General features: G+C 42.3%; 1 protein-coding gene across 1 annotated transcript in view; it reads left to right on the forward strand.

Moving 5' to 3' along the window:
* Positions 1-12,352, forward strand: part of ITGA2 (integrin subunit alpha 2) — a 95,418-nt gene that overhangs the window by 23,233 nt on the left and 59,833 nt on the right. Inside the window, exon 2 of the mRNA XM_006185917.3 lies at positions 1,180-1,300. Coding sequence (XP_006185979.2) covers positions 1,180-1,300 — 121 coding nt within the window. The remainder of the gene's footprint in view (positions 1-1,179; positions 1,301-12,352) is intronic.

The raw sequence follows: 12,352 nt of genomic DNA on the forward strand, positions 1-12,352 counted from the left end.
TACAAAACAACAGTAACAGCCAAAAAAAAAAAAAAAAAAAAAAAACACAACCCAAAACTAATGTAAGTTCCTAAAGCTCCATCACCAGCCTGGCTATCCCTTTGGAGCAGGCTACAGAATCTGCCCTCGGAAGTACGTGGGCACAACGAAAGAGCCAGCCCTTTTCCTCTGTCCTTTCTGTGCCTGAAACAACAGACTTATGAAATACTGCACATTTTCAATGTTGCCCAGAAAGTGAAAACACTTACTAATGAACTTTGATGTCAGTTTTAAAGCCATCTCCATAGAGAATGTTAATGCCCACACAACCTTCTTTCTCCCAAACAAAGGATGGCTTGCATTAATGCTGTCAGTGTCACAGAGGGAGACTTCATTAACCTTACTTTTTCCCAACTTTCCCTTTCCATTGGAAACAAAGTTGTTCAAAAAAGTCTATCGAGGCTTTATGTATCCTGTGAAGGCCTTTGTTGATTTTGAAAGTGAGTATCATTTCTTGAGCATTCACAAAGAGTCATCAAAAAGCACAGCCACTTTTGACAGTTGGAATAAAAAAGATATGATACCTTTCCCTACACTTTCATCCTCAGAAATGAAGATGATACAGTTTTCAAGGTGCTGTGATTGTTCTGCCTCCTTTGATGTAGTCAGCAATGCTTTTTCAACAGACATTTCACACAGAGTTCAAGATCTTCAGAGAGGTTCAGAAGATATAGGAGATTCTATCCTATTCTGCCCTTGGATGGTTTAGAGTCTTACTGTGTTAGGAAGGACAAATAGAAATGAAGTTACTTAAGAATTGCTAGAGGGACTGTGTGGTTTAAGAGCTCAGGCTCTTGATTAGACCGCCCTGTGTTCAAATCCTGCCCTTACCACGTTCTACCTTTGAGACACACTTATCTTCGCGAACCTAAATTTCTGCAAAACAAATTTAAATTTAGCAGCCTAGGGTTGCTATGAGGATGGAAGAAATAATGAATCATGCATATAAAGTTCTGAGCATGGTGCCGGGGCACCAAATTAGTACTTAACAGCAGTAGCCATCACTTCTTGGTAAACAGTAATAAAGAAAATGATTACTATATCAAACCAGTTGTTTGTTTTCAGGGAGCCTTTGAGAACATTACAAACTTACATTCACAAATTGTAAATATGGACTACGTTTTCATTTTTCTTTAATAGGCATTTTAAACTGTTGTGTGGCGTACAATGTGGGTCTCCCAGAAGCAAAGATCTTTTCCGGTCCTTCAAGTGAACAGTTTGGCTATGCGGTGCAGCAGTTTATAAATCCAAAAGGCAACTGGTAAGAATGTTCTCTTCTTTCTGATTTCAGTAAAAACACTAAACAGATTTAATATTTGACTATAATTGCTTGTTCAAATTGGTACATGAATATATGATTAATAGCCCTCAAATATTCTTAAATGAAGGATTTTTCTGTGAAAGTTGATACCTCGCAGATTGATAATTAATGGGATGGCATAGAAGTACTTTTTAAAACCTAGGTAAAAAATTTTGTCTAAATATTCCAGAGTGAATTCATATTACCAGATGTGACTTTAATATATAGATAATAGATGATAAACAGACAGACTTGTCTTCCTTTCTTACTCTGTAAATTGGTACCCATTAGGCTTTGTAGATATTCAGCTAACTAATGCTGCCTCTGGGCCATTTCTAGATGGCAGAATTGTCCCCTAAATTTTCCCCTTCAGCAAAGCTTTATCTACTGGCTTCATTCTAAGTCTGTGGACCTTACCTCATGTGATGTAGGGTCTCATGCTCCGTGTTGCAGCAGAAGGCCCCAGGCTCACCCTGGATCTGGATCATCTAGAGCTCTTTCCAGTGATTTATATGGGCTATTGTTGGTTTATCAAATAAGAGCTATAATTTATACCCTTTTTTTCTGTGTGAACTTGTCTGATACTCTAAAAAAAAATTGAATTCGAAGAAACATTTGGAATCTTTATCACATTTTACAGCATGCCTGTCTCTGTGATGGGGGAACAAAATGAAATTATCAGTCAGGAGGATAGTGTATCTTAGAAGGCATCTTGGAGGAGGCGAATCATAAGCTGGGTCTTAAGGAGTGGAGATGAACAGATGGGAGAAGAGCATTAACTACCATGAGGAGACGTGGGAAGCGATACATGTTGCAGACAGTTTGTCCATCATCTGGAAGGAGAAAAACACTATGGTTGGAAACCCAAAGAGCAGCATTTACTGTCATCACTTACGGTATAAGAGAGAGAGCATCTCTAACAATTAGCTAATTATGCTTTGATAGCCATAAACCTGAAAAATGTTCTGGTCGGAATAGTTTGACCTTGGAATTTAGCAGGTGAAGTTGTAATGCCCTCCCATGTTACCTGTCCAGCCCTGACTCTCCTGAACTGCAACACCCATATCGGACATCTCCACTTTCATGCCTAATAGACATAGACTGAACTGACAGAAAACAAATATCTGATTTTCTCCATCAGCAGGTGACGGCAATATCCTTGACCCCTCCCCTTCTCTCCCCTCCTCTGTATCTCCTCCGTTAGCCAGTCCTGCTGCCCCCACCACCAAAACACCTAAGACAACAGACCATTTCTCACTATCTTTCCTGTGCCCCTGATCCGAGGCTACACAAGCCCCTGCAGGGACAGCAGCCACAGCTTCTCAGCCCCTCTCCGGCTTCCCTTCTACAGCCTCCACTCTTCCCATTGCAGCCAGTGTGGACTTTGTAAAACACAGTCCAAGTAATGTCACCCCCTAGAGGAAAACCCTCTGTGGCTTTCCACTGTAATTAGAATACATTAAAATTTCTTAAAGGCTGCTTCATGATCTGGTCTCGTCTGCCTCTCCTATCTCAGGTTTCACCCTTCACCCTGGTTCTCTGTGCCCGTTACTTCCGTCTTTTGTCTGCCCCTCGAACACACCAGCCTCTTCAAAGCGTCCGCACGTGCTCTTCTCCTGGAAGGAGCGGTCTTCCCAGATCTTTACTCAGCTGGTTGGCTCTTATCTCTCAGTCTCAGCTCAGATGCCTCCTCCTCCAAGAGCCCTGTCAGAGCCAGCCTATCTGAATGAGCACCTGACCATACCTCTTACTCACTCTCTAGCCTTTTATGCTGATTTATTTTCCATACAGCGGTTATTACCATCTGAAATTACCCAGTTTTGTTTATGTGCTCGCTGTCTTGTTTTCTGCCCTGTCTCTGAGTGTAGGTGCACTGCTTTGTTCCCTGGTGTGTGCTCAGAACCCAGACTGTTCTGAGCACCCACCAGTGAACAAAGCATCGAGTGGGGTGGGGGTGTCAATAATTATTTATTGAAGGACCGAATGAAAGTCCTGATTCCAACTGATTGACCCAAGGCAGTTTACAAACTGAATTCTAGTAGACGGACTTCAGTAGGAGCTGAGAAAGACCTTCACAAGCGTGGCCTTGCTGAGGACAACCTGGCATTAAGCTTGAGGTTATTTTTTCTAAGTAACAGTTTTTCTGGGACAAGGAAAGCGCCACCATGAGTAATAGATGCTGGTAGATAGGATAAGCCTATCAAGGATTGTAGGCAACTCAACCACTGGCCACATTGCAGGTAGGAAGTTAAGACCAAAAGGGACAAAAAGTTGACAACCTGGCAAAAAGCCATTCTTCTGTCCCTCCCCAGGATTCCCTCTAAGCATACAAAGCATGCCTAACAGACAAGTGGGTTAGCACTTTATGGTGAGACTCTGGTACTGACAGGGTTATGTCAAGACGGGGGACACCAGACATTCCTAAATTCTGCCTTGGCCTTCTCGTGACATTCCTGAAGACACACAAACACAGGACACTGGCTGCTGGCGAACAAGGCACAGGCTGCTGTTGGCTGGGCTGGTGCTTTTAGCTCCAGTGTAGAGCTTTCTGGTAAGGTGTCGTGTGAGGCTTATCAAGGCCTTCCTTCCCTCAAGCCTGGATGTAACCACCAGCTGGTGTGGGCAGAGCCACCACACGGGAAGAAGGGGAGGGCGCCATCTTACCTGAGGGCCCCACCCTGTGGAGTGGAAAGCAGGAGGGAGAGAGAACAGAAGCGGGTGCGGCGTGCCAGCCCGGGTCCTTCACCGCCCTGGCCTTGTAACGTCCAAGTCACGGACGTGACCTTCTAGTCCACCACAGGCTGGACGCTACGTGAAGTGCAGGATGCACAAAACATAGCGCTTGACTTGAAGGCGCGTGGAGTGGAGTCAGTGAGGAAGACGGATGTGCAGAGCAGGCAGCAGGGAGGAACGCCAGAGACGGAAGTGCCAGCCCCGTAGTGAGCGGGGGCTGGGTCCCTTTAGTGTCGCTTGCTGCGTTCACTTACTGCTCGTTTTCTCTTCCCGGGGCCTAGGACGCCGGGCCCTGCGGGCCTCTCCCGCTGGCCTGGCCCCCCGCGGTGCCCTGCTCGGAGGGCAGGGCTGGGGCGGGATCCCCGTGCGGGCGTCCCCGCCCCCGTGCTGGGGTGGGCCACAGTGAGGACCCGCAGCCTTCCCAACTCTCAGGCGCAAGGAAAATAATACGAAACTTGGCGTCCAGAATGGCCTATTTGTTTTGACAGTTGGCACCGTGCCCTCCGCCACTCCTAATTTATGACAGTCGCACAGACATTATGGAAGTAGCAGATGTGGAAGGACTGTTTAAACATTACCTCTCCTTCTGATTCTAATCAAGTTATCTTTGGCCACAGAAAGTGGTATTACTATGAATTCCTTTAATAAACTGTGAATCTTTTCCCCTCAGACTGTACATATGTAACACACAACACACGTGTGCACACCCTTATTTGTTCACTCCCTTAAAGCTTGTTCTGAAGCTGCTGTTTTGGTAGTGTTTTCCTCTGCATACTTTGATTTTCTTTACAGTCTGTCTTGTTGAGCCCCGACTCCATCTCTCAGCCCTTTCTTTCCTTCTGACAACTCGCTGAAGGCTCTAGTCTAAGTTTTCTTAAATCACACTCTGCTGTTTTTAAAGTCAACTTTAGCTATTCCATATGTCCCATATTGCTAAGCATTTGCAGGGGGATATTTTGCATTGGGATCTACAAGATTTTAACAAAATAATCTCAACTCCTTTGCTAGTTTCATTTATTACACTTTTATTACTCTGTAGACTTTCACTCTAGAAACAGTGGTGATATGGCTTTGAGAATTCATGAACCTTTTTAACAGTCTCAAATGAGTTGGGTAATTTTAAAAGCAATTACCTTCCAAGTAGAGCCCTGGAGCTCCCCTCTGTCTGTAAGTAAGATTGTGGTCTCTTCTCCCTTCAGTGTGGGCAAAAGGTCATCCCATTTTGGAGTCTTCATTTTATACACAGGATGTTCAAATGTAGGTGATGCAATCCTTATCACAAACAGTTACACAAAGGATTGTGATATGTTTAAAGTCATTTCCTGAAAGCTTGCAGTGGTACACACTGTTTCTGTTTGTCTAATCTGACGGCCTGTCTGAAGAATGATCTGAGCTCATTATATGACTCAAAAACCTTAGAAGACTGCAATCACTTGTGTGACGAGGACTGTCTGGGAATCGGGGGTATTTCCAGTTACAGTAATGTATTTCCTTGTTCTGGTGAGGGCCACTGCATGCTTGTTCCTTAACAGGAGAAATAAAATGAACATGTGTCATGGCCCCCCAAAAACTTCCATCTATATATGAGCTTATATTATAGTTTTTACTTTTTAATTAAGAAGCATTTAGGAAAGCTTTTGTGTGTTATAAATATGACAGATTGTAAGAAATAGCTCTGTAAGAAAATTTTAGGTAAATAATGAAGAAACATTCAACTGTACAGCAGACATCAGAGATGATGTCATACAGTACACTGGCAACATCAACACCGGTATTTGCTGAATACTCATTCTTTGCCAAACACATAATACTCAGGATGATTCTAAAAGCTTTGTGAAATTATTACCAATTTTACAAATGAGAAGAGAAGAGTAAGACTTAAAAAGTTTAGTTTGCCTAACTTTACAGAGCTAAGAAGTAATATGCATAGGGTAGCTTAATGCAAAATGGAGATAAAGTGTACCCTGTGGATGAATTTTTATAAGTATCAAAGGAGGAAAGTAGCAGAATGTAATTGGCATTTATGAATAATATGTAAATAACATTTTCATATAAACTTTATAAAGTAAGATAAACTTCATTCAGCATTTTGAATGAAAAATTCTGTTAAAAGTGTTGCCTGGGCAGGGATGATGGTTCCCATCTGTCTTTTTATTCTCTCATAATCAGGGATTTGTCATATAAGTCAAGAGCCAGAGCACAAGGGTTTTGCCCTCAGCTTCCCCACCACTTAGCTGGGTGACCTGGGGAAAAATCACAAAACCTCTCTGGAGCACAAAGACAATGCCATCCCCACCAGGGCAGAAGTTCTGGGCACCTTGTGAGAGAATAAAAGTCAAGCACTTCAAAGACTAAACTACTGTGCATATATGAGGTGCTGTTATTAGCGCTGTGTAAAAATATACAGGAAGAAAACCTGGATTTTTAATAATTCCTTCCTCCCCACCTCTCTCCACCACTGCCTCAGCCATTTCTCATCTGCCAGGGATTAGCTTCCATGCATATTGGATTAGCTTTATTCCATTTCTTCTTCTTGGTCAGGAATGCTGTTCTGATCCCTTTACAAAAATAATCTTTGTCTTTCATTATATGGCCTTTAAATATTATGTCTCTTTCCCCAGATAAAATCTCTTGCCATTAGGTTTTCCTGGCAGTGTCATTTAGCATGCTTTGTTTATTCACAAGGTTTGCTTTTATTGTAAATTCATGACATATATATTCCTTTTTGTTTTTCCATTACATTTTAGTTGTTTTCACCAACTTGTAACTTAGTTGTATTTTTGATTCTGCAAAGGCATTAGAAGTCTGACTGTAATATATTCTTGCACTTTTAAGTTTGAAAAACTTATTGTTACTATTTTTATAAATATTTATTATGCTGTTGTCATGTACTCAAACCATTACTCAACACTATCAATATAGGTGTGCAGAGTGGCGGGTTTCCTATCAATGCCTTTCCCTTGACTAACAGTAGGGGTGGGATAAATAGGGAACCAAGTACCTACTTGATAACCCCATGAACCCCTCTAGTGTTGATTCACCTATGTTTATCTCACCATAGTTCATTTTTTTGCCACTAAGTTAAAATAATCTTTATGGCTAAAATTTTTTTTAATGGTTTGTGTTATCTATCATAAATAAAAATCTATAGCAGAAAAGTCACTTTAAATATCCCTTACTCTGACTGACTTCTCCCTTCCCTGGCTCTGGTCACAGATTTGTGTGTATGCCCACAAACACAGGGACACACACACGTACCACCTTCTGTGACTTGCATGTGGGATAGATCTGCTGCCCCAGAATATCTGGAGACCTCCAGTGGTCTGTGAAAATCCTCCATGCTTCACCAGCTAGTCTCCTGATTTTAAGCTTTCCTCTGTGTTAATGCCTATATGTCTGTTTTTAGAATGTGTTCATTCATGATAGTGAATGGGACTCACACACGCCCACATACACCTTCCTGGTGGTTGATTACCTGAAACTTTCCCATCCATCTAACTCCATCTGAAGAAGGGTCCAGAGAATGCTAAGTGGCAAGGGTGGAGACTATTTGCTAAGTTGCTCTGGGCCCGTGTGATGGGGCCACAGTGAGTACCCTCTCCTCTAGAGGAGTTCTTACTCAATTTCCTATGGTGGAGAGAATTGGAGATTTGGAATGAAAGGACATAGGTGCAGGTATAAGCATGGTTGCCAACTAGACACTTAGACTCAGTTTCTTTATATGAAAACAAGAATAGTTATAACATTTGACCTCACCGGGTATCTATCTATAAGGATCAAAGAATATAATGCACATAGATGTGCCTTATAAACTGTAAAGCAGTTTACAAATATTGTTGCTTTTCCAACTTTTAATCATTATTAACCATCTGTCAAAGCACATAGTTAAAAGGTACTGTCTCATGGGCTTTGATTTATAAAAATGTGTGGTCTTAAAAGCATTCCTTCCATCCTTGCTGGCGCATAAGAATGTGGAATTTTTATCATCACAAGGCTTTAAATTGAATGTTTTGGCTCTTGAATTTAACTTCAGGAAAACTACATGTTGGGTGAGGCAACCTAATAGAATCAGTTTGTATTGATTCGTTTGCTTCTAGTGCAAAAGCTAATTTCCAAGGATTTTATGAGACAGAACAATAGGCTTAAGATGTTTCATGTAATGAGCTTGGTGGACTCTGCATCAGGGAACTGAATGAAAGACCTTGAGGGTTCAACCATCCCACTGTTTGAGGAAGCGATCTGGCAGCCAAAGTGGTCTGAGGCAGCATAATGAAGCGGGGATACTAAAATTGCCTTTCAACATATGCCAAGGAGTTTATTCCATTTATAATAGCAACGTTTCCCAACCACAGGCTAAAAATGAACTCTCCTACCTGTCTTATACCTTCCTAGAGATGTGAAGCCTTTATGGGTGAATTTTTCCCATCAGAAGCTCCTGTTAACGTTGCAAGCAGGGAGCCGTACAGAATTCAGCAGACTCCTTGTGTTGACGTGGCCTGGAACTAAACCATATAGGGAACAGTATTTATAAACTGTAGGCTTTTAAGTTTCTCACCGTAATGTGAGTATTATATATAACAAACTTCTGATCTCAAACAGAATATCCCCTTGGATGTCTGATGGACATCTCAGACTGACAAATACCTCCGCCTAAACTCCCGAGCTTCCCTTCCCTCAAAATCTTGCTCTACTTGACTATATTCCCCTAATGTGACGAAGGCCACATGGTTGCTTTCAGTTCTAGCCAGAAATCTTGGGGGTCATTCTTGACCTTTTTTTTTTTTTTTATTGAAATACAGTCAATTATAATGTGTCAATTTCTGGTGTACAGCACAATGTCCCATATACATACACATTCTTGATCTTTTTTCTTTAAAAACTAACCTCTCAAGGAATCGTGCTGGCCATGTCTTCAAAATACATCTAAAATAAGGACACTCGTCACCTCCTTCCCTTCTGCCTGCACCGTAGGAGCCCGGCATCACCTCTCACCTGCATTATCGCAGGTGCCTTCTAAGTGCTTCACCTTTACCCCAATGCAATCATCCTCAAGAGAGAAGCCTTCAAAACCCTTCTAAAATATGTTAGATCACATCACTACTCTGCTCAAAACCCTCCAGTAGCTCTCTCATTTCACTCAAGAGGAAAGCACAGTCCTTACGGTGTCATAGAAGTCTCTCCATGATCTGGGCCCATTACCAGTATGACCTCATCTCCTACCATGTCCCCCCTCATGCATTCTGGTGCAGCCACAGGGCTTTTGCACTTGCTGTTCCCAGAGCCAGGACTAGTCATCCACCAGAGTCTTAGGGTTTACTTTTTTCCTTCCTTCAAGTCTTTACTTAAACATCACCTTCTCATTGAAGCCTCCTAGTCATCCTGATAAATATTACAACACCCTCCATCCCATACTCCTAACTCTGTCCTGCTCATTTTCCCACAAAGCACTGCTTACCATCACCATATGTTTTACCTACTTATTAAATGTATTGTCTGTCTTTTCCCACTAGAATGGAAACTTGATGAGGCCATAAAATTTTGGCTGACTTATTTACCAATATATTCCCAGTGCCTAGAACTGAGTCTGGCACATAGCTGGCCTGGCCACCATATACAGTCTCACAAGTTGTATACTGCACAAGGCCCAGGCACGCCATTCATGTGGGAATAGTGCCCCCAGAGTTGTGCAACATGTCGGCCCCATAGGCGCTCAAGAACCATTTATTGAATCAAATAAAACAAGTTTTGCCCTAGTATTTTAAGTACACCTCTGTCAATAATCTCTAGAAAAATCTCCAGTATGGAAGGACCACTCAAAGTGTTTAGACCAAAGGAAGATATTTATAACAGTCCCTGGATTGCGGGTTTAAAACTACCTACGCCACCATAAATACTGTTTACTAACTAAACAAAGTATTTTGAATTCCACTGGAGGTGGGCAAATTGGCTATGTTTTGGAAGTCTATATAATCACTATTTTCCCACAAGAAAATTGAACAGTAAGTGTTATTTTAAGTAGTCTTGGAAGAATTCCCAGTTTCAGTGTAGGAAAAGAGAAGTTTATATCTTGGGATTTTTGTTTTGTTTTTAGAATCAGCACACACGACTGTTCATGCAGCTCTTTGTCTGGCTGTGATTAAATTAAATCCCTTACTTCAAAGAGACTTTGCCGTCTTCAGCAGGGTTGACCCACTAATGTATCCTGTTCCCCACCTTTACAACATTCTCTCCTGGCATGTTTCTTCCTGCCACAGCTGATTACATAAAATTTTATAGATAAATATACCTGCCTCCCTCAGCTTCCTGTCTGATTAATTTAAGAATGTCCCAATTCCCTCGGAGTAGCCACAGGTGATGTCATAGCCTCTCCTTATGAGGATGAGTTGTCAGGAACAAGGACTTCACTGAGACCTATGGGTGCAAGGGAGGAGGAGAATCTACTGAAAATGTTGCCAATAAAGGAGGTGGGCAATGGTTTTGGGAATACTCTCTGTAGTGACGAGTATGACCTGTGACTTACTAATTGCTAATGTGGTTCACTGTATTTAAAGAATGAGTCATCTAGGATGAGGGCAGCCTTGCTGTTCTTCAGCAGTCACCAAAACGGTCTAGTTTTCCACCGGCTTCTATTGTTGTGTGTTAAGATGGTGCAGTCCCGCTAAGAGATGTCAATATATGCTTTGAGAGAATCTCAAGTACTTTCGCATCCTTCTTGTTTAGTGGCACACAACTTTCCTTTCTTCCTGTCTGATTGATGTGGGGGGGCAATAACTCTCACGGCTATAGTCAGGTAACCCCTCCTGAGGTTCCAGGTGATCAAATCCTGAATTGTGAGATGAAGTGGGAGGAGGTGAGAGGGCGGGTGTCCGTGGAATGCTTAGTCAACAGGAAACAGCAAGTAGCCTTTTGACTTTCTCACTGAGAAAACAGGGATGTAGTGGTGCGGCTTTACTGCTGGAGGCTCTGAGAACAGGATGCTTACACTGTAGATGAGAAATATTTAACTTCTGTTCCTCAGTGTGTTTCTTTGGAATGCGGTGGGGATGGCTGGGACGTGTGCACCATAGAAGCCACTCAAATGACTACAGTTGGGACCACCTGAACATACCCTGTTCTTACCGGATTGTAAACCTTACAGCCAAGGCCCGCGCACACGTCCCGTCCCCTGTTCCACCCCACCCCACCTCAGTAGGTGTGGCCTGACCCTCAGGCTCCGGGTTCTACTCCTTGATGATTCTAAAGCCCAACCCATCTGTTGAAATAGTTCTCCCAACTGGGCCCTTTGCCAGACCTTGCTTCTGGAGGAAAGAGAATAAATAGCCAAAGGGTTAGGAGCTTCAGTGTCAGAATCAGTTATCCTTGGCTCTCCTGACCCATGTAAACATGTAAATCTCCCTGGGTCTCAGTAGTTCCTTCTGTAAAATGGAGATAAAACAATCTCAGACTTGTTCTGCACATGAAATTAATAATGTTCAGAAAGCCTCACACTCAGTACCTGCTGTTGTGAGATTTGCTGTCATTAATGTCTTCCCAGCATGTAAAGGGGCAAAGCCACACTTCCTATTATAGTTTCTTGCTAGAAGGGGCTATTTTTGTTCCCTGCAGACTCCTCAGTCAGCTTTCATTTAAAAAAATAAAAACACAAGTTGGATGCATCACAGATATATGGAGACTGAATCAGTAACAGCTGATAGGACAGTAACAGTATGATGTTTTCCTCACAATCTGGTTGAGGTTTTTCACCTCTTTTTTTGTTTTTGTTTTTTTTTTTAACTCTAACTTGGACAAAAAAAGAAATGCTCCTCAATAAAAAACAGAATTAAAATATTTCTTCTCCATTTTTTCTCAACCAAGAGAATTCTCTTAAATAATAATATAGAATCATCCATTCATTTGTTCACTTGCTTTTTCATTCATTTGTTCAACAAGTGGTCACTCAGTGCTGTAGGCACAACTCCTAGTCCCTGTGGGCGGTTCCTCTCTGGTGGGGGAGTTGGTCAGAAGGCAGGTGCTCACAGAGTAATGTGATGAAAACTGGGACAGGGAAAGCTCAGAGCACTCAGGAAATCCACCTTGGCTCAGATTTGGAAGAACCAGGAGACTTCCTGGAGGAGGTGGTTGTCTAATGGGAGACCTCACTAATGAGCAGAACTTTGCCAGGCAGGGAACAGGTGGAGGTTGAGAAGTAAAAGACTGATCTGGTGGAAGAGCTGAGTTCAATGACTGATACAGAGTTTCAGGAAAGTACATGGGGAAAAAACAGGGTTGAAGAAATAAGCA

This window comes from Camelus ferus, chromosome 3 (assembly GCF_009834535.1).
Source record: "Camelus ferus isolate YT-003-E chromosome 3, BCGSAC_Cfer_1.0, whole genome shotgun sequence".
NCBI classification, from domain to species: domain Eukaryota; kingdom Metazoa; phylum Chordata; class Mammalia; order Artiodactyla; family Camelidae; genus Camelus; species Camelus ferus.